Source organism: Oryzias latipes, chromosome 8 (genome assembly GCF_053564925.1).
Source record: "Oryzias latipes strain Hd-rR chromosome 8, Olatipes_Hd-rR_3.1".
Classification (NCBI taxonomy): domain Eukaryota; kingdom Metazoa; phylum Chordata; class Actinopteri; order Beloniformes; family Adrianichthyidae; genus Oryzias; species Oryzias latipes.
In genome coordinates, this window is record NC_136244.1 from 26,090,684 (window position 1) to 26,110,774 (window position 20,091).

Here is a 20,091-nt window from a genome sequence, read left to right on the forward strand (position 1 = left end):
TAAACTCAAAAATGTTTTGAAATGCAAAAAGTTCGCCAGTAAAAAAGGTCAACTGAACAAAGCTTTGACTCTGTTTTTTGACTGATCAAGCAGCAAAATCTCAAGCTTGAATGTTACAGATAAGAAAATATATTATAATATTGACAAAATCTGCAGCCCTGACTGTGGGCTTTGCAGTACAAATTTGATCTCAGACTCACAAAGAAGAAATCATTTCATTTGCTTTGTTTATTATTATAATACTTATATCCACCACATGTGAGCGAGCCGCTCCAATCCCAGTCCTGGACTGGATGTCAGCAGCAGGGTGGAACCCGGCACCGTTTATGGGAGTTGGAGCCCAGAGATGCTCCAGATGCTCTTCCACATTTTCCTCCACGGATCAGGCAGCTGCTGTCGGTCCAGGTCTCCGTCTCCCTCATCCATTGTGAGTGGGGGGAGGCCAACATACACACAGCCCATCACTTCACATGACATTACATAGCATTATTAATGCAGCAGTTATGCAACAAGATGGCAGAGAGCCAAGAACTGCTTCAGGAGCCAGTGAGAATTGGAATGAAAAATTACCGGCATTGTTTTCTTTCAAAGCGTGTCCTTATGGTATGTAAAAAATGTTTAAACATGTATATATATATATATATATATATACACATACACACGGAATCAAGGTTAAGGGCCAACAGGCACATTTAAAATAAACTGAAACAATTTCATCACCTTGAAACAAATAAAGCATTTTTGTTACATTTGTCATTTAGACTAAAAAACAAAAAACAAAAAAATAACCTTCAACCTGGTCACGTTTTTGTGTAGTTACAATTAAACTTATAAACACGACTATGATGTTGGTCTTTTTTTTGTCTAATGTTTCTCAAGTATTTGTTCAAGAATTACAGTTGCTCTTGCACAAACATAAAAACAATTACCATTTAGAAAGAATGTCAGTTTAATTGTTTTTTGTGAGGTTACATGAATTTACATTTTAATAAACTGGAGAGAAAAAACAACCACCTGGGCGAATTTTCAACTGATTTAGTACAAAACTATTACTGAAAACCATCGCAACTTTCAGGAAAAACAGCTGCGACATCAAATATCTGTTCACTCAGTTATTACAAAACATGCATGCAAGATAGTGGAAGGACTGTACATTAATAATTAATACAGACGAGAGTTTCGCTTTTTGCGTGCTGCTGTGCCTTGTGATTTTTGTCAAGGAAAAAAGTGTACCTTGAGCTTGGCTCCAAAAAGGTGAAAACAAGATTTAACTGATACTTTCCTCTGTTATTAGATTTAAAAACACTGTTTCTCTTGCTATGCCAGCTGTTTTAGAGAATTGGATTATTGGTTTTCCCATCATGCTTTAGTGTAATCACGTTTAACCGCATATCTTTGCCTTTGTTCCTCTATCATTCAGTAAAGAATGGATCATCTTTGTTTTCCACATTTTCCTCGCCATCTGCGCATTGTTGACAACAGTCTGTGATGGACATTTTCGTTGACCAATCGCTGCAGCTTTTCCTTTCCCATCGAGTTTTCTGTCCAATCGAGTGACCGATGGGGCGGGGTTTGTGAGTGAGTGGGCGGGGACGGATTAAAGAGGTGGGAGCCGCGGATCTGTCAGCGGCAGTTCTGTAGTGCGGCGTAGAGGCGTCACGGCGTTGATTATGACAGAGAACTATGGAGAAAAATGGAAACGTCGCGGGCTGAGTTTACCCAGCACAGTGTCAGGGATTCAGACTGGACGTAAGAGCCTCACGGCCGCTCGGTTATCCTGAAGATTTTGGGGATATTATCGGACTAACAAAGCACAGATGTAACGGAAATCTTTGTCATCCTGAGAAAATTAAAGACTCGGGGGGGCCTGAATAATTTACTCCGACGTAGAAATTTAGCTCGCGAGGAGCGCTACGCTTCCTGTGACATTTCGTTAATGTTTTCCTATGTTTTCGTGTTGGAATAATCTGATAAAGCAGCATGTTTTATGGTTATATTCAGCGTGACAGTGTTTTCATGTTTTCGTTAGCACTTAGCTAACTTGCTAGCTTCCAGGCAGGGTTAGCTTTGTTGCTAAAATTGCACAAAAGCCTTTTAAGATGCGAACAAAAAGACACGTTTTCGATTTCTTTACAAAATAAATCAACCGAAAGCCCATGTCAATAAATATTTAATTAAAAAATAAGTTTTGTAACTATTTTTTTTAACTTGCGGTGGTTTTGTTGTCTTTAACGAGCAAAAAACTGTCTATAATCCTTTAGCTGAATCCGTTTTGCTCTTAAACTTTATTTGAATGTGGTTTGAATACAGTTCAGTAGGTCTGGATTTAAGGAGAGGTAGTGATAAATTACAGAATTGAAGAAACTATGGCCACCCTTTAAACCCAGCAGGAGAAAATGATTTCCCTTCAAGCTAGTCTCAGTTATCTGGCTCCCGCCTTGCTTTTCACGTAGGACACTCGTCAGAGACTTGAACGGTTGAGACGCACACAAAGAAAGTTCATGGCATAACAAGACATTGTTTTGGCTCCAACAAGAGGGACAAAGATATACGGGTGCACCACCCACGTTTCCAGCCGTTCATCTCCAGCCATCCTGGCTCAGAGGAGAGGATGGGCAGCCAGGGGAGCCCAGTGAAAAGCTACGACTACCTGCTCAAGTTCCTCCTGGTGGGAGACAGCGACGTGGGCAAAGGAGAGATCCTGGACAGCCTGCAGGATGGATCTGCAGAGTCCCCTTATGCCTACAGCAGCGGTGAGTCACAAAAGTCCTGAACATTCTGGGTTTATGCTCCAACAGAGAGCATTCTCATGCAAATGAGTGTGCAGTGTTTGGTTCATCTTAGTCACATTATTCTCCTTTTGTCTGGCTCAAAAACCACGTCTGCATGTTTTCACTTGGTAATCGTTCAGCAGCACTGTGGCAGAACCGTCCGTCTTTGCCGCCGCGTGCGCAGCGTCACACTCCCATCCCCTTTTAAGGGATTGTTAAAAGTGTAGCCAAACATCTTTAGGTTTGAGCGATTTTAACTTACATCCATAAGTTTACCGCCGCTGGAACGAAGGAGGCGTTTTCTGCCCGAATATTTCAATTCTATCACCTGAGGTTGAGGCTTTAATTAATACACAATCTTTTTTTGTTGTTGTTTATGCACTGCAGAACCTTCACTTCAGTTCTGTTGTTTTAATATTTCCATAAAGAGAGTTCACCTTTTACCAGAGCGTGAAACAATTGCTGTTTATTGATGAAAAGCCTTTACATTTACATATTTCTAATCAGAATATAAGCCTCTATTCTATGTAAATTGAACATTTTTAACATAAATTAAATGTAACAATCAGCGAATGATCCTGTAATGTAGATGTTCTTTTTTTCTGTTACTATTTCATCTACGTTTATGTTAACAGGTTTTATATTAATTGGCTAAATTATTATCAAACACAGAAGGTGAAACCAAATTTAGATCAATCAAAATAATATAAATCTCTTAAATGGCATAAACATTTTAATTTTCCTGGTAATAATAAACCACCAGCAGCTCTTCTGTAGCAGAGCACCTTTAGGTGCCGCTATGAATTCTGGGTAATTCACTCAGTGTCACTTTACTCAAACAACAACAATAGGGTGATCTGCCCCTTTCATAAAAGTGCTGCTTGTGTTCTGTGTTTGCTTCCTCCTTTCATTATGTTTTAGAATAATCTGTGTTTTTGTCATTAAAATGAATAAAAAAACTTCATGTACTTTAAAAAAAAAGGTCCTTTTTGGAAATTTATTGCAAAGTTTTGCATAAAAAATCTTTCAAACCGTCTTACAATCTTATTAATTAAACATTTTAGGGGATTTTAAAAATCATCACGCTTAAAATAACAAAAATCTGATCAATTAACTTGATCTTTAACATGAATCCACATCAATTTTGACCCGTCTGCAGCGCTTTGTGTGTAATTTTTTTTTCCTAGCAAATGTTACCATCTTTGCCTGATTCAGCTTCTACTATCTAACGTGGCAGCTTGTACAGATATTATTAGACTTTGATTTGACTTTTTTAGCTGCTTTTTTTTACCTTCTTGAGCTGAACCAAGGAAAAAGTTTGTCATGTTGTCAGTTCAGTCGTTAGAAATGGCGTCAACGCTTTTTCCGAAGCACAAATCGAGCGAGGCAGCGGGATGTTGAAGACAGCGTTAGCCCTCGACTTGTGGAGCAGAGTCCATGGTGGCGCTGGCCGTCCCAAACGGAGCAGCTTTCTGGCGGGTGGTGTTGCGTAACCACATGTGTACCTCAGCACTCAGGTGTTCCATGAACGGTTGAGATTCGCTTTGAGCCGAATCTCTGATGGAATCAGGACGATTCCTCCTGCTGGAGCAGAAGCAGCAGCAAACAGGAAAAGCAGCGGGAGGGAGGAGCAAGCTCTATTTTTAGATGCAGAAAGATTTCGACATGTTAGATTTTGACTTGATGCATCGTTTTCAGAACTCAGAGGATGGCTGTGCGTGTGTGGGGGGGTCTGAGCTGCTGTGATAAAGGCTTGAAAACGCACAGCAACACTCAGAAGAGAGAGATCTTCATGACAGGACAGGGATATTGATCAGATATTGATCAGCTTGCTTTAATGCACTTGTCCTGATGGTCAGCAGGGTTTCCAGCCGCTCTCCTTCCTGCTGTTTCCGCTGCAGCTGTGGAGCTTTCCTGCTCCTCTGTTTCATCTCTGACACCCCCAGGCGATGGTTTGATTCCGGCCGCTCATTTCAGCTCCTTTGCTGTTCCTGATAAGTTAGTTGTATCGCCTTCGCCCAACAACAAGTGGGTTAACTTTTGAAGGTACAGTTTATCTTCATGCTCTGTAAAATATCTGCAGCTGCTTTGAACTTTATTTGTTTTAATGTTGTTTTTTTAGTTTTGAATTTTATGTAGGAACCATTAAACAATGCTATAGATTTTAACCTGTAAAACTAAATAGGGGTGTAACGATACTTATACCATGGTCCGAGTGAATACTCTATTCTGATTGGCTGCTGGGTGTGCGTTAAAACCTGATAACCGCTCTGTGAAAAAAGAAGTTCCGGTCACCTAGCTTAAATGTTTTGTATCACTGCACCGGCTTCTTTAAAACAACCTTTAGCTTCATCATTTGGACAAAAACAAGCGGTAAGAGGTAGGCCTGCACAATATACCGCAAATTTATCGTTATCGCGACATTAAGCTGTGCAATATGCATACCGCAAAAGACGGCGAAAATCGCAATAAATGGTTACCTTAAATGTGCTAAAACAATCTCATGGCAGCTTGAAATATTGAACAAATGAAATAAATCCCTTTATGCATTTAACCAATCAGAAGGACCCGTTTACGTTGTTGATCAATCAGATGAGCCCTTTTATGTTTGATGTTTGCCTCCTACGTCGACGAGGGTCATTTGGAGTATAATTTTTAAATTGTTGCAGTGAACACGGAAATTATGTTTTTGGTTGTTTTGCTATTTGTTTATATACCGCAATTTATGTCCTTATCGCAATATTAATCACCAATATCGCATATCGCGAGTTTTCCTCATATCGTGCAGCCCTAGTAAGAGGTGAACTTTCTCTCTGAACTGATGCTTTATGCGTTTATTGCTTTTTAACGCACTTCGCGGAAGCAACCGTCCTCCGCTTCGCGTCGGGTGGGTCATGCTTCCACTGCGTGCTTTAAAAAGTAATTCCGCACACTTCGCCGGCCATTAACCCTTACACGAAGTTGAACCGAACCGTTTCGGTACGGCAGTTTCGGTTCGGTTCACTTCTGTACTGTTTCGGTACGTTTTCTCTTTTTTTTCCCCCGTATATACATTGTAACGACCCGACTGCTTTGTCACTCGTAGCGGGTAAACGAGAGGAGAGCTGCTAATGAACTAGCTGTTAATGAACTAGCTGCTAATGAACTAGCTGCTAATGAACTAACTGCTAATGAACTAGCTGCTAATGAACTAGCTGCTAATGAACTAGCTGCGTTGACCGTCCTTGCCTCGAACTCCACACACCATCAAACAGTCTCAGAGATAGAGTAGACGGAGAAACAGATAGCTCCATTTCCTTTCCGGCATTAAAATCCATTTATAATGATGACACACGAACAGTGTAACAACATGAACCTCACTTCTCTCTTCATAACTCTCTCAGTGATGGTGAAGTATTCAAGACACAAGATTTCCCAGGAGTCTTAGCGGCTATAGGCAGGGCTAACCCCCTGGTTGCCACAGTCTTAACTTTGCGCTGAGGCGGAAATAATGTTAGCTGTGAGTTTCCTCCGAGATGCTATTAGGTGACGGACAGTTAGCATGTCAACATATGGCTAATGCAGACGCCAGGCCAGAGATGAGGACCCCCCCTCCCCTATCTCCTTATGCTCTCCTGTGTGGGGGGGGGGGGGGACACTTTGGCTTTGTTGTCAGCATCCATGAAGGGAAAAGACAATTAGATAAGTCAAACACTGTGTGTTGACATTGTCACACAAAGATAGCGTCTGCAACCGTAACACATCTACAACTAAATAATAATGAATAAACTAAATAAATCCATATCTGGACTAAAGTCTCATAGTTTTTGTCTGTTTAATGCAACTTTCTTTTATTTTGAAGGCTCTTCTGTTTCCTCACTGAGTCTTTCCTGCCAAAAAGAAATTTTCCAAAGTATATATTTGTTTTTTCTTCGAGCGACTCGATATACGTCAAGAGTCGGATGTGGCGGGGAGAATCTGGGAGTTTTCCCAAATAAAACGTCCTTCAGAGTCAGATTAGAAAATAAAATGGAAACATTTTTTTCTCATCTGTGGCCCGGTACCAATTGTTCCACGGACCGGTACCGGTCCACGGCCCAGGGGTTGAGGACCACTGCCATAGGGCTCAGTAGGTTCTGAAGATTGATGGATTGTTAACATTGATTTCTTTTTTTGGAAATTTAAAACTAAGATCAATGCCTGTCAGTGACACATTCGTATATTCCTATGAATGTGTTTTAAAAAGAAAACGGTCACATCACTAAATACGTTATAAAAGAATGAAAGGAATATATACAAAATTGGTTAAGTAAAACATTCCTTAACCGGATTTTGGTTGTGTAAAAGCTGTGTCAGAAAGAAGGAATAAAGATGCAGATTCCATTTTACTAGATGCTCACTCTTTCTTATGGGAAAATGGATAAATTGCAAATGTTGACCTACAGTTACTCCTCATAGGAGGTTTTCCTCAGCAGAATTCACTGAAGAACTTTTTTTTTTTTTGGATCAACACAACGTTCTGTTTTTAGCGACCCCCAAAGTCTTCTAAAAGATGCATCAGCTGGCAGAGCGAGCACTTATCTGACCAATCTCTGCTGAAGGCTGGTGCTGCTCGTTGGCACGAGGCCCCATGGAAGAGCAGCGGATGAACGGCTGGACAGCAGCTGCCGGTGGATGTGAAGGCTGACCACGATCATGCTCTGCAGACACTACCTTTCCTAGTGGTTCCCATCCTTTTGGCAAGCCGACCAAGTCTTTTTTTTTTTTTTTTTTGGCCAGCCTTCGGGACCCTGAATATTTCAAGAAGCCAGAATTAGGGCAGCATGTTTGTAGTGGATGCTGCCAAGTCAGGCTCTGATCTTTAGACGAGCTGTTTGCAGGGACTAATCTGCTGCATGTCGTCCGTCAGTTTGGGTGCTTCACCGCTTCCACAGAGATTTTGAAGAAGAAAACCTTTGGCGAAGCGTGTCTGTGTCGCAGATTCAGCGCGGTGAGTCGAGTTGGTTGGTGTTGTTTTGCTGGAGACAGTTTTTCTGATGAGTCACTCAAACATCTGAGCCTCACAGTGAAAAACATTCATGCTCAATGACAGAATGATGCACAGTGTTGTTACTGCCAAATCTCAAATTACACATTACAAACTGTATTTTGTAAGGCTGCCAACGCTTGTGCTTCTTCTGACGCTTCCAAACAAACCATGAACAAACAGTTCCATCCTCGTCTGAAAGGGTGGAGCGGTTCTGCGTTGGTTTATTTACGCTCCGACACCAAAAACAAAACAAACTAGGGTCCTCCAGTGAGGAGACCCCCATCTTAACTTTAAATTTAACCCTTGTACTATCTTAGATGACCCCACCCTTACATTGACGTGTTCTCCCTACCATGACAAAGGTGGATAAAGCTGGAAAGATTTCATGTAATCCATGGACACCAGTGAAGATCACAAATCATTGAAGAAAAAAGGTTCAGAGCACTGTCTAGTGGGTCTAGATGACCCAACTCCCAATGTTAAATTGCCTAGGATAGCACAAGGGTTACAGACCAAGTTCCCTCTTTCCCTTTCAAATTTGATTTGAACCGGGAAGTAGCCAAAGTTGTAGTTCCTCTAAAGACCACTGGTGGCAGGTTTACCCATTGACATCCTAGTAAATAAGTTTGATTTTTATATATTTAGAAGGTTTTAGTTTTTACAGAGACGGTCTGAATATTTTTCAGTCCTCAGGTTACTGTCAGATTTCTTCACTAACCTGGTTTCACAAACGTCACATGAACCAGAGAACCGGGAATTAAGAAAGTTAGCTTTTCCTCTCTGAGAAGACTTTATCACCGGGACTGAGGATCGTTATTTAGACGGCGATCCAATTTACAAATCAACAGTTCTAGGGTCAAACAGGCATTCTTCTTATGAAAGATATTATGTTTGAATGGTTGCTATGTGTTTGTTTTTTACTTGATGTAGGAAAAGAAACTACCCAAGTGCACCAGACACACCACCCCATTTGTGATCTATAGTATAACATTTTCAAAACTTACCAAACAAGCATTGAAAAAGTATTCAGGAACCAAACAAAATGGTCCAAAATGAAGGATTTAATGAAGCGGCACTTTTCCTTTTCCTCTCAGTTGAGGGGAACCGTCAGGTGACAGCAGGCCAGAAGTAAAGAAGCCAATTAAAAAGCAGAAAACCGCTTGGAAAGTTACTTTTCAGTGCATCTGCCAGAGCAGTGAGGCTCTTAAATCTCCTGCTCCATCACCGGCATCAGTGAGATGTTCCTCAGGGATCTGATCAGCACAGCACTGCATTGTTTTGCTGCAGCAACACAACACCAACTGTTCCCCACTCGTCCTACAGTTTCCACGTCATCTATACAGATGTGACAGCAACGTTGTTGAAGGCAGTCATGATTCCAGGACAAAAGCGTCAGTCCACAGTCTTATAACGCACGTTTAGATTGATCCGTTTTGTCTCCATTTTAAAGGTTTTACTTCATGTCAGAAAAGCACAAAAGAAAGAATCCTTTTGGATAAAGTTTTCTGATTGCTCAACAGTAGGATTTCTTCTTTAAATAAAGACACCACAAATTGTAATCTAATAATTTTGCAAGTTTAGCAGAGATCCTTAATTTTTAATAAACTGCACTTGTCAAAAGCCTTGTTTTTGGCCCTTCTGATGCACCATACTTTTTGTAGCACTTCTTTAATTGACTGCAGCAAATATTTCAGAAATGAATTTCCATTTCATGTCTGTAAAAACACCAACACCCCAAAATAATTTGCTTTCTTTCTGCAATCCAAACATATCCAATGTTATGAAAGTAAACTGGATTCTTGGACACTGCATACATAAACCCAAAGCTCTGAACCTTCTCAGAACAAAGCGGACATATCTGAAGGCCTCAGCAGTTTCCAGTGAAGACGTGGAGATGTTGAAACACTATCGATTATCTGGGGTTTCTAAGTGAGCTTTGGCAGAGAAGAAAGGAAGCATTTGTTAGGCAGCGCTGCAATTCCATTAGCCCAGCCTGAGCTCAGCACTTTCCTGTGCAGCGAAAACGCGTCTAACTAATGCTGTTGGCCAGCAGCTGCTAACCATCAGACCACCACTCTGTACTTTGTGTTTGTTTGCAGAGTCTCTGCAATCAGAGCTGCAGTGAGAAGCTGATGTGTCGGGAGGGTTTGAGGGTCTGTTTAAGAGAAAAGGGGCCTTTCAAAAGAAGGCAAAATGCTGCATTCACTGTTGGGGACATCAATGAGGCGTCTTTGGACTCTCAGCAGCGGTTGCTCCGTAGTTCACCTTTTGGTTCTTCAGGAACAAGCCTGGACGGCGGTGCAGGTGACAGGTGTGGCAGTCAAACCGGTTTAGTTAGGGATCAGATCATCACCTGAGGCGCAGCTCTGCTCCTGTTCTCATGGTTCAACAACAAACACAAGTGAAAGTTTCCTGTAAATACATAGGACGTCTTGTCTCCATCATTCTGCTGCTGCGGCTGTGAGATCCAGTCATTGTTTGGTCCTTCCTCTGAGTTTGTGGTTTGGAAGACCTCTGAACGGTCAAATGTGAGCTTTTGGTGGTTTTTACTCCTTTTAAAATATGCCTCCACATACAGTGTCAACGTGGGAGCAGATGGAGGTCGACTGCTGCTCTCCCACTCCAGTCTCCCTCCAAACGTTTTGGAAGCATTCAATTTAGGAATTTGGAAATAATAAAAAGTCTTGAATTTTGATATAAAGCCTTAAAAATTGTGCTGTTTGAAATGTCTCCTTTTCACGTGTTTTGTCTAAAATAAAATATTTCAAACATGATCTTGATCAAATAATGCAAATTAACAGCCACAGAACCACTTGCTATGTACCAGGCCTGCACAATATACCGCTAATTTATCGTTATCGCAATATCCAGCTCTGCAATACGCATATCGCAAAAGACGGCGAGAATTGCAATAAATCGTAGACCTTAAATGTGTTAAAACAATCTTAGGGCAGCTGGAAGTATTTAATGAATCAAATAAATCCTTTTATGCATTTGACCAATCGGATGGAAGGCTTCACGTTGTTGACCAATCGGACGGAGGCCTTTAATGTTAGATGTTTTGTCACCTATGTCGACGAGGGTCATTTGGAGAATAATTTTTAAACTGTTGCATTGAAATTGTTGGAATGGTAATTTTAGTTATTTTACGATTTGTTTATATACCGCAAATTATATCGTTATTGCAATATTAATCTGTAATATCGCATATCGCGAGTTTTCCTCATATCGTGCAACTCTACTATGTCTGGAGAATGCCCTCCAATGGTTTAAAAAAAAGGAGAAAAAGAAGACAAGAAGCTACTCTTTTGGTCATAAAGTGGGAATCAATGAATAAAATGGGAAATGGGCTGAGAAATTGGTCTATAATGTTTGAAATGCACGGCCTTAGAAAAGTCTTAAACTGAACTTGAAGAAACTCATAGGAGCCCTGATGTTTAAAGACGTTTTTTCCAGAAGGTGTGTTTTTGTGCAGCACCTTCACTCTGCCGCCCTAAAGGATCTGTTCCTCTTCATCGTTCCTCTCTTCCCATGCAGGCATCGACTACAAAACCACCACCATCCTCTTGGACGGCAGGAGAGTGAAGCTGGAGCTGTGGTAAGAAACAAGGCCTTCATCAGAGCCTCCAGAAGTGAAGGAAAACACTTGGAGATGAATGTGGGAAATGGAGCATGAGTACGTTTGGTCTTAAAGGAGAAGCGTCTCTGGAGAACTCTTGGACCGAGGACAGTTTTTCCACAAAGCGCCAATGAGAAGATGCATCGGCATTGCTTTGCAGTAACATCACACACGCTACATTCCAGCTCTGCCGAATCTCATCGTTTTAAATAACACCAGGAATCTGGAGCTGACACTCGGGTCATAATTACAGCTTCTTTCCGCCATAATTAACCTGCTGCTGCTGCACAGGATCTCATTGTTGCGGCAGTCGGCATTGGTCCTTTGTGAAGCTGCAGCAGTTGAAGTTCTGGCGCTCTGCAGGACTAGGCGAGGTCTGTTTGGAGGAAGGCCAAGGAATGTGGCTCCTCTGGGGGAAAACCGACGCCTCGTATTCCCTGTGGAGAACGTCGAGTGTCGGACAACCTCAATCTTCAGTGGTTCAAAAGGGTTCAGTCCGAGGAGCAGAAACCGCTGATGCCTGAGTCCTCGGACAGACAGTGAGGGATCATTCCCAATGCCCATAAACCTAAAAGGTCATAAAAGACAAAAAAAGAAGTACTTTTCTTTTTTTTTGACATACCAGTGACTCCGCCCTCTAACGATATTGCGATTGCCAAACGACATTCGTATTTATGGAGTGGACATGGAAATTTTCACATATCGTCCAAACACAAACTCTATTTATTTATTTATTTATTTTTTTACCAACTTTCAGCAGTTTTCCCTGGTTACCTCACCAAGATGGCCGACCTTAACGAACCGTTCTGACTCTGCACTAAACCACATGAGTAGAGAGTTTAAATCTGATCACGAGGCTGTGAAAAACATCAACACTAGTTACTGAAGACATTTTCTAACTGAAGCAGAAACATAAAATCTGAATTTTGCCACAAACATGAAAAAAACCAGGCGGTTGTTGTGAATCCATCATTTTTCTAGTTGCTGCTTTTAAGTTTTTAATGTCTAAAGTAAAGTAAATGCTCTCCATTGTTCTCCTTATCTTAATAAATCAATCAAACTTTTTGTGTAAACATTGCAGCAAAAAGTGCTTCACTGTATATCCAATATCCCCCCACACACACAAAAACACACAATAGTTTGTGTACTCAGAGAGCAAAAAAAAAATCGAGTTTAAAAAAATAATATTTGAATGAATAGAAAGAAAAACCCACCCATGAAATATAATGATGAATCCTAACTATGCGGATTAAATTGAAGTGTTTTTGTGATTTCATTTTTTATTTAGCTTTGATTAATCTGCAGCAGGAAGGAGTCCCGGCTCCAAGTTCTGCGGTGTTTTTCAGAATAAAAGCTGTGTTTTTGAGCTAAAGTAAGATCCTCATCACGGAACCCATGTTGGAAAAGCTGGCGCTGACGTTTGAGCCCCGTCCCGTGATTTAAACCGCCCGCTGCTCTCTGCAGGGACACGTCTGGTCAGGGGAGGTTCTGCACCATCTTTCGCTCGTACTCCCGTGGGGCGCAGGTGAGGAGGAGCCGCAGAGGAGAGGAAGAATCTGACAAATGGAGCGTTCCCGTGGTAACGGGAGAGTTTTGTGCTTGTTTGTTTTTTAGGGGATCCTCCTGGTTTATGACATCACCAACCGCTGGTCGTTTGACGGCATTGACAGGTGGATCAGAGAGATCGATGAGGTGAGAGAGAGCAAGAGGCAATCTGTTACGGACTTTTTGTTTGAATTCAGAAAACAATCTTTTTTAAAGCCGGATTGATTGACTGACAGATTTTTCTTATCACAAGTACAAAGAAATTTAAAAATGTGCTTCCTGGTTTGTGCAAAACTCGCACACTAAAACAACAATTAGCCGTTAGAAATGTTATGACTAAAAAAGATACATAAAAACGACATTATTCAGTCACCAAAAACAGGAGATTCAAATGAAGTTATTGCCAAATGTAAGTCATCGAAAAATCAGAATCCTCAATAGGTGTTAAAATTGTTAAAGCCTGAGGGGAAAAAATATATATATATATATATATATAGAGAGACAGACAGAAAGAAAACACTACATGACCACATTCCTGCGAATTTAAAAACATCCATCGCTGCTCCATTCAAGGAACATGCTTAGCTTGACTGTAAGCTCTACTTTTTTCTATGTGTGGCTTACATTTGAACCCTAAATAGCGTTGTTACAATCCATTTTGTTCAGACTTTTATTCAGAAAGGTACTCATCAATAACAGAAAACGCATTCCTTTAACTTGTAGTTTAAAGTTCTGATTGTCCTCCTGAGATGAAGAACCGAACCAGGATCAGAGGAACCGAGGTTCTCTGCTTCACAGAGATGATCTGCTCAAACGTCCTTCCGTCTGCAGGAGGTTCCAGCGCCTTCCGCTGCGTCACGTCAGAGTGACAGAAGGCCGTCTCATGGATGCATGTGGAAACGGTGCACAGTAGTGTGTGTGTGTGTGTGTGCGTGCGTGCGTGCGTGCGTGCGTGCACACTCCACGTCCTTCCTGCTGACGTGGAAACGGAGAGCACGTCCGCTTTGTGTGTGTCGGCGTCCATGTGGGGTATTTTCAGCTTGTGGAATTTGGGTTTTACTCTGTCCTTTCCTGCTCCACCTCTAGAGAAGTACGGCACGGATTTGTGGAAAAAAAAAACATTCGGAGCATTTTTATTTGTCACTTTCATGTTGGCCTGAGTCCTCGTGTCGTCGTTTCTCAGTAGTTGTTCCAGAAGGTGATGAAACGCCCACTTTCAGTTCAGCGATTGAACTTCATCCCATGAATACCTGTTATTTGATCTTCATCCGTTCATTTTCTAAACCCGTTTTTGTCCCTTTCGGGGTCACGGGGCTGCCGGAGCCCAACCCAAACTGGCGACCATAGACAGGGCGCCAGTCTCACACAGGGACACAATCACACACCCATACACACTCGCAATAACACCTATGGACGATTTCGAGAAAGCAATGAACCTATGAACCACACATGCACCGGACACAGAAAGGCTCTGGTGATTCTGTGTCAGGCCTCCCAGCCGGGACTCGAACTGGGACCTTCTTGCTTTGAGGCAGGAGCGCTGCTCCCCGCCCCCTTATTTGATCATCTGCCTCAGAATTTAACCCTTCCAGGAGGCAACAAGAACCCTGACTGTGACCGCCTCCATTTTTCCATCTCATCCCAAACTAGCTCATGACCTGAAGAAGACAGAAGGAAAAACGTTTTCCACACAAACATCATTTCGCCATTAGCAGGATGATTTCAAAATAAGTTTAAATAAAACAAACGATTAAAGTAGAAGTCCAGAATTTGATTAATTAATTTAATTAATCCAGAATTTAAGTAAAAAAAAAAAAGCTGTCAATTTTTACAGTGCTGGGATGTGTAAACATGTTTTCCAGTTTTCTGTTAGGAATACGACTCTATCGGGCTCAAACATGGGATTCAGGTGTAATTTACTGAAACTACATCACTTTAGGAAAGTGTCAGGACGTCTCGGCCATCACTTCCTTCAAAGAAGTCTTTGGACCCTGAGCTTTGGAGCCTCTGATGCTTCAGGGAAACGTCCGTCCAGCGGGTTGGCGGGCGCCGCGGCTCCGTGCTCTTAAAGCAGCTGCTTCCTGGAATGATCAGGGTTCCTCTGGAAGTTTAGATGATCACTGAAGCTGCAGCTGCTTGGGTGGAGGAGGTGCTGCCTCCAGCAGAGGAGCAAGGATGATGAGCAGCGACGGAAGCGAAGGAGGAAGGCGGTCCTCATGCTTCTTCCGTTGTCAGGGGGCGGGGTCAGATCGGCCTGCGGCTTGTTAGGGTTAAACTTCAGGAACTCGTGCGGCCGCTGTCAAACACAGCTTCAACGGTACTGTGTGTTCTTTTTCCCAGCATGCTCCAGGTGTGCCTCGGATCCTGGTCGGTAACCGCCTCCATCTGGCCTTCAAACGTCAAGTCCCCACCGAGCAGGCGAGGGCGTACGCCGAGAAGAACGGCATGACCTTCTTCGAGGTGAGCCCCCTGTGCAACTTCAACGTCATCGAGTCCTTCACGGAGCTTTCGCGCATCGTCCTGATGAGGCACGGCATGGAGAAGTTCTGGAGGCCCAACAGAGGTGGGTGCTGGGCGGGCTGGTGGGGGCGCGGGATGCCAGTCGACCCGGGTTTGGGTCGGGTTCATTCTAAATGAAAGTTGTGGGCGGTGCCGGTTTCATCAGGGCTCCCGCCTGTAAAGCTTCCTTCCTAATCTGTCATGTTTTTAAAGACTAAAAGGCGTTTTTGGTGTTTTTAACATGTTCTTGTTGCATTTTTGCACCTAAGACTGCATTTCTGAGTATTTCTTTAATCAAATTGTTGTGAATCAGGAGCAGATGAAAAAACACGGTTGGAAAAAAGCTTACTTGTGACGTAGAAAATACGCTGGGCGGGGCATAAACGCCCTGCTCTGCTCCATTCTGATGCATCCACTGTCAGACTAACAGATGCGTGAACGTCTTTGTTTTCCCCGTCTGAGCTGGAATCTGGATCGAAACTGTTCAGCGTGTAAACAGAGAGCTCTCAGTACCCTAGAGGGGAAAGGGTATTGCTCCGCCGACAACTCTGAGCTGAATTTTTAATGAATTATGCTGCTCTGCAGAAACTATGTCCAAGAAAACAACACAGGGTTTTTACTTATTTTGCTAAAAGCAGCATCATCATAATTAAAATGGATCGGAGTGAAACTATAAAGAAAAACTGGAAGTTTGGAGTCCGGTGAACGACCAAAGCAGACAATGTTGTTGCGTCTTTAGAGAGCCTCTCTAAGGTCAAAGGAGAAAAGAATTCACAGGAAGCAGAACCATAAACCTGTTTTGAGTCAAAAAGTGATGAAAGTATGAAACGATTTTTAAGGAGCTTCAAATGACTCGATCTTAAGAGCCTGCCTGAGCGTTTCTAGGACTGACTTCAGTGACCGGAGAAGAAACGACGGATCGTTGGTGGATGAGAGCCTTCCTGTAAACGTCTGAGCGCGGCGGCTGCATTGACCAGACGCCGCCCGCTGCAGGAATTCAGAAGGACAGCGCGTCACAGAGTTGTTGCTTCAGTTACAAATTCTGGAAAAAAAGTCTTTGTTTCTAAGCGAGTCGATCAGAAAAGGGTTGAGTTTTAGCATCAGCTGCACACCTCCAGTGATTCCCTTAAAAGGTTTGATTGAAAGAAGAAGAGTTTGAGTCGCTTCTGCTGACATGTGAGAGGGAAGAGCTGTTTTCTAATTAAACAGCAAAGGACGAAGATGCTCAGAAAGTTCCATCTTTGTTTGTTTGTTTGTCCCAAAGCGGCTAAGGTTGTGAGGGTCAAACAGCTTTTTCTCCGGTGGGGCCCTGCGTTGGGTTCTCCCGGCGCGGCGGGGGGGCTGCTCTCCTGGTTGGGCTGGGGCGGCGCCCTCTTTCCCTCCGTGCCTCCCTGCTCTCTGGCTCTGGGGGCCTTGCGGCGGCCCTGCTGGCCCTGGCCTGGGTGGCGGGCTTGGTCGCCCGGGCGGCGGTTGTTCCCTGCCGGTTCCCGTGTGGCGTTGGGGGGATTCCGGCTGCCGCTGCTGGTGCGGTGGGGGTCTTGGGGTGGGGATGGCTGGGCACTCTCCCTCCTTCTTTTCACGTTCCACCATCCATTTTAGAAGAACATAAACACTCACCTGAGCACAGGTGTTAGCTCAACAGACTGAATGACTGAAATATTTCACACTAGTTGGTTTTAAGGCATAAGTATGCGTGTGAACACTATCTGTTTTGTGTACATGTCGACAGGTGGACATTTTTGCAACTAACAGGTGTGTTTATAACATTTGAGTGTGTGTGTGGACAGGCTCCGCCCTTTTTTTTTTGTTGTTTTTTTTTTCATTTGAACCTTACCATAATGATTAACAACCAGTAAACTTGTTGCTTTATGCTGCTTCATGGTCTTATCCCCCTTCCCCTCCTATTATCACCCCCTACCCCCCCCTCTCTCTAACATCCCTCTCTCTTCTTCCCCTCTTTCCTTTTCCGTCCGGTCCAACACCAAAGATTTTCAGACATGTTTGAAATTAATAAAGTTTGGCCTCAATTACAAAAGGGGTTTATTCAGACATACCTTTGGTTTGTCTGAAGATTAATAACCCCTCTTGTTAAAGTAAAATATGTCCAACCCAAGAGGCCCTCAGCTCTCATCTGTCTGCCTAGCTGTTGGACAGGACAAGTTAAAAAAAAAAAAAAAAAAAAAAAAAAAAAAACAGCTTTTTTTGGGGGGTGGGGGGTGAGGCCTGTCTTCCACTGACCCCAACGCCGAGTTTTTCAGACCTTCTGCCGCTCCGGTCTCTGCATTCCTGATCTGGCTCTCCTCTCTGCCCCCCAGTGTTCAGCCTGCAGGACCTCTGCTGCCGGGCCATCGTCTCGTGCACGCCCGTCCACCTCATCGACAAGCTGCCGCTCCCCGTCGCCATCAAGTCCCACCTCAAGTCCTTCTCCATGGCCAACGGCATGAACGCCGTCATGATGCACGGACGCTCTTACTCGCTGGCCAACCCGGCCGGCGGCTCCAAGGGCAACAGCCTGAAGCGCTCCAAGTCCATCCGTCCGCCCCAGAGCCCGCCGCAGAACTGCACCCGCAGCAACTGCAAGATCTCCTAATGCGCCATAGCGACAGGGTGAAGGGGGAGGGGTTTAAGCCAAGGGGGTGGTCCTGACTCCTCCTGAAAGCACATGGACAGGAGCGGGTGGAGAGGGGCACTACGCCTGATTTTCACTACATCTGGGAGAAGTAGAGGTCAGCTGTACGTCAGCCGCTGCTCCTCCCCCTCATTTCAGATTTACAGACCGATAAGCTACGACAGAAACTCTGAGCCGCGGCGTTTGCACCTGTGAGCCGCGGCGTTTGCACCTGTGAGCCGCGGCGTTTGCACCTGTGAGCGACCTGACCACGCAGCCCCGTCCCGCTGTGCCTTCACGTTCCTTCCAGCTCAGCGTCATTTCAGAGTGAAACGCTCCGCGGAGCTGCACACTTGCTTGGGGGAAAGGCAGAGATGCCCGTTGCCATGGAAACCCTGCAAAAAATAGTCTTTCTATTTGAGGTGCCCTCATCTTTTCTGAACTTTAATTGAATTCCACACGCCGTCAGCGGAGGTGAGCGCCGATCGGCCGGGCCTCTGTGGTTTTCAAAGGTCAGTCTGCAGTTTGCACGCAGGAATTCTGGGAACGCCTCAGCCGCTCCCGCGTGTCGGACAATCTTCTGCTGCAGATGAATTATTTGGTGCTGCGGGGGGGGGCTTGCGGCTCCAAATAGACTCATCTGTCTTTGTTTGGATGAATAAGTGATGTGCTTTTCCTTTGCTTTTCATCTGTCAGGTTATTTACCCACAATGCACCTGTGTGTTCCAAAGCACGATGAGCCTGAAAGATTTCCGTTTGTATAAATCCCTGAGAACATTTCTTAGTTTGGTTTAAGGAAGAGGACGCTCCTCCTGCAGAACCGGCAGCTTAACTCGACCTTTGACGCTTTTCTGATGCCAAACAAGCCGCCGCCGCTCGATTACCTGCATCTATGATCTACCTGCAGTTACTGCCCCTCCCCCCCAGCATTCACGCCATCGTCTGACTGCGCCCCGGATCTCCCCGGAGACCAACTGCAGCTCCGCTCTGCCTCTGATCTGCTCCTCCGCGTGCCGTCCCATGATTCATAGCTGCTGAATAATAGATGCTTCTTTCATGGACCTCCGTAGGGTTTCATCTTCATCTCTACTGGCTGCTCTTTCATCCTCCTCCTCTCACTGCCGTCTTTTCCTGTTTGTTTGTAAAAACGTCACGCTTCTTTCCTTTCCCTACGTGTTTGTTTCTCCTCAGATGGAAACATCTGAGTCGTTGTTTTCGTTTTTTTTTCTGGACTCTGCATTTCATTCCTCCATAAAGCAGCTGCTGTGATCCTCTTCCTCGGGGATCTCGTGTTCAGACTTAATCACTTTAAATAACTCAGAGATCAAATTATCAAGTCCTTCTGTTTTGGTTAGCTTTCTTAAATCGACGGCGGAAACGTTTCTCACAGATTTCTAGGAAAAACCTGAAAAATGGATTCAGTTTCACGTGGGGATGGAAATTCCCTAAAGATGATGATTTTCATTCCAGATTTTTTGCAAACTATATATGAAAGTGAGTTTTTTTTTAAAATACCGTCATTCATGTAAGATAACCTAAAACGCCAGATGCCATCTTTTCACTGTTTTAGTCGTACAACAGCGCCGTGCTCGAGTTAGAGCTCAACCTGACACGTTACCAGACGGTTCAGGATAAGGGTTCCTGCAGAATCCCTCCTCTTCATCGTCTTCCGCTTCATCTCTGTCAGATCCCAGCAAGGCTGAGCAATCAGAAGCTGAAAGCTGACAGTGTTCTTCTGATGTCAAAGAGGAAGGCGACAGAGGCGCTGCCGCTCAGCTTCATCTGTCATGAAGCTCTCTGGAGTCTGACCTGCCATGGCGGCAGCGCTACAGCCCAAGCCGTGAAACTCCTGCAGCCGAAGGGCGCCTCCTGCAGCCAAGGGTCGCCTCCTGCAGCTGCGGGTCGCCTCCCGCAGCCGCAGGTCGCCTCCCGCAGCCGCGGGTCGCCTCCCGCAGCCGCGGGTCGCATCCCGCAGCCGAGGGTCGCATCCCGCAGCCGAGGGTCGCATCCCGCAGCCGAGGGTCGCCTCCCGCAGCCACGG

At 44.2% G+C, this 20,091-nt stretch overlaps 1 protein-coding gene across 2 annotated transcripts; it reads left to right on the forward strand.

Annotated features, from left to right (window-relative positions):
- The first annotated feature begins 1,608 nt into the window (after positions 1-1,608).
- LOC101161809 (ras-related protein Rab-40C) lies at positions 1,609-19,335 on the forward strand. 2 transcript variants are annotated; one of them, XM_023957288.2, is made up of 7 exons: positions 1,609-1,749; positions 2,454-2,753; positions 11,317-11,377; positions 12,863-12,923; positions 13,013-13,090; positions 15,284-15,506; positions 17,758-19,335. In XM_023957288.2, exons 2-7 carry the CDS (start codon positions 2,612-2,614, stop codon positions 18,030-18,032), a joined length of 840 nt encoding a protein of 279 aa, XP_023813056.1. In that variant the 5' UTR covers positions 1,609-1,749; positions 2,454-2,611; the 3' UTR covers positions 18,033-19,335. The 2 variants fall into 2 exon arrangements, with proteins under 2 accessions (XP_023813056.1, XP_023813055.1); XM_023957287.2 differs by having other exon boundaries at positions 1,617-2,753.
- The last annotated feature ends 756 nt before the right edge of the window (positions 19,336-20,091 follow it).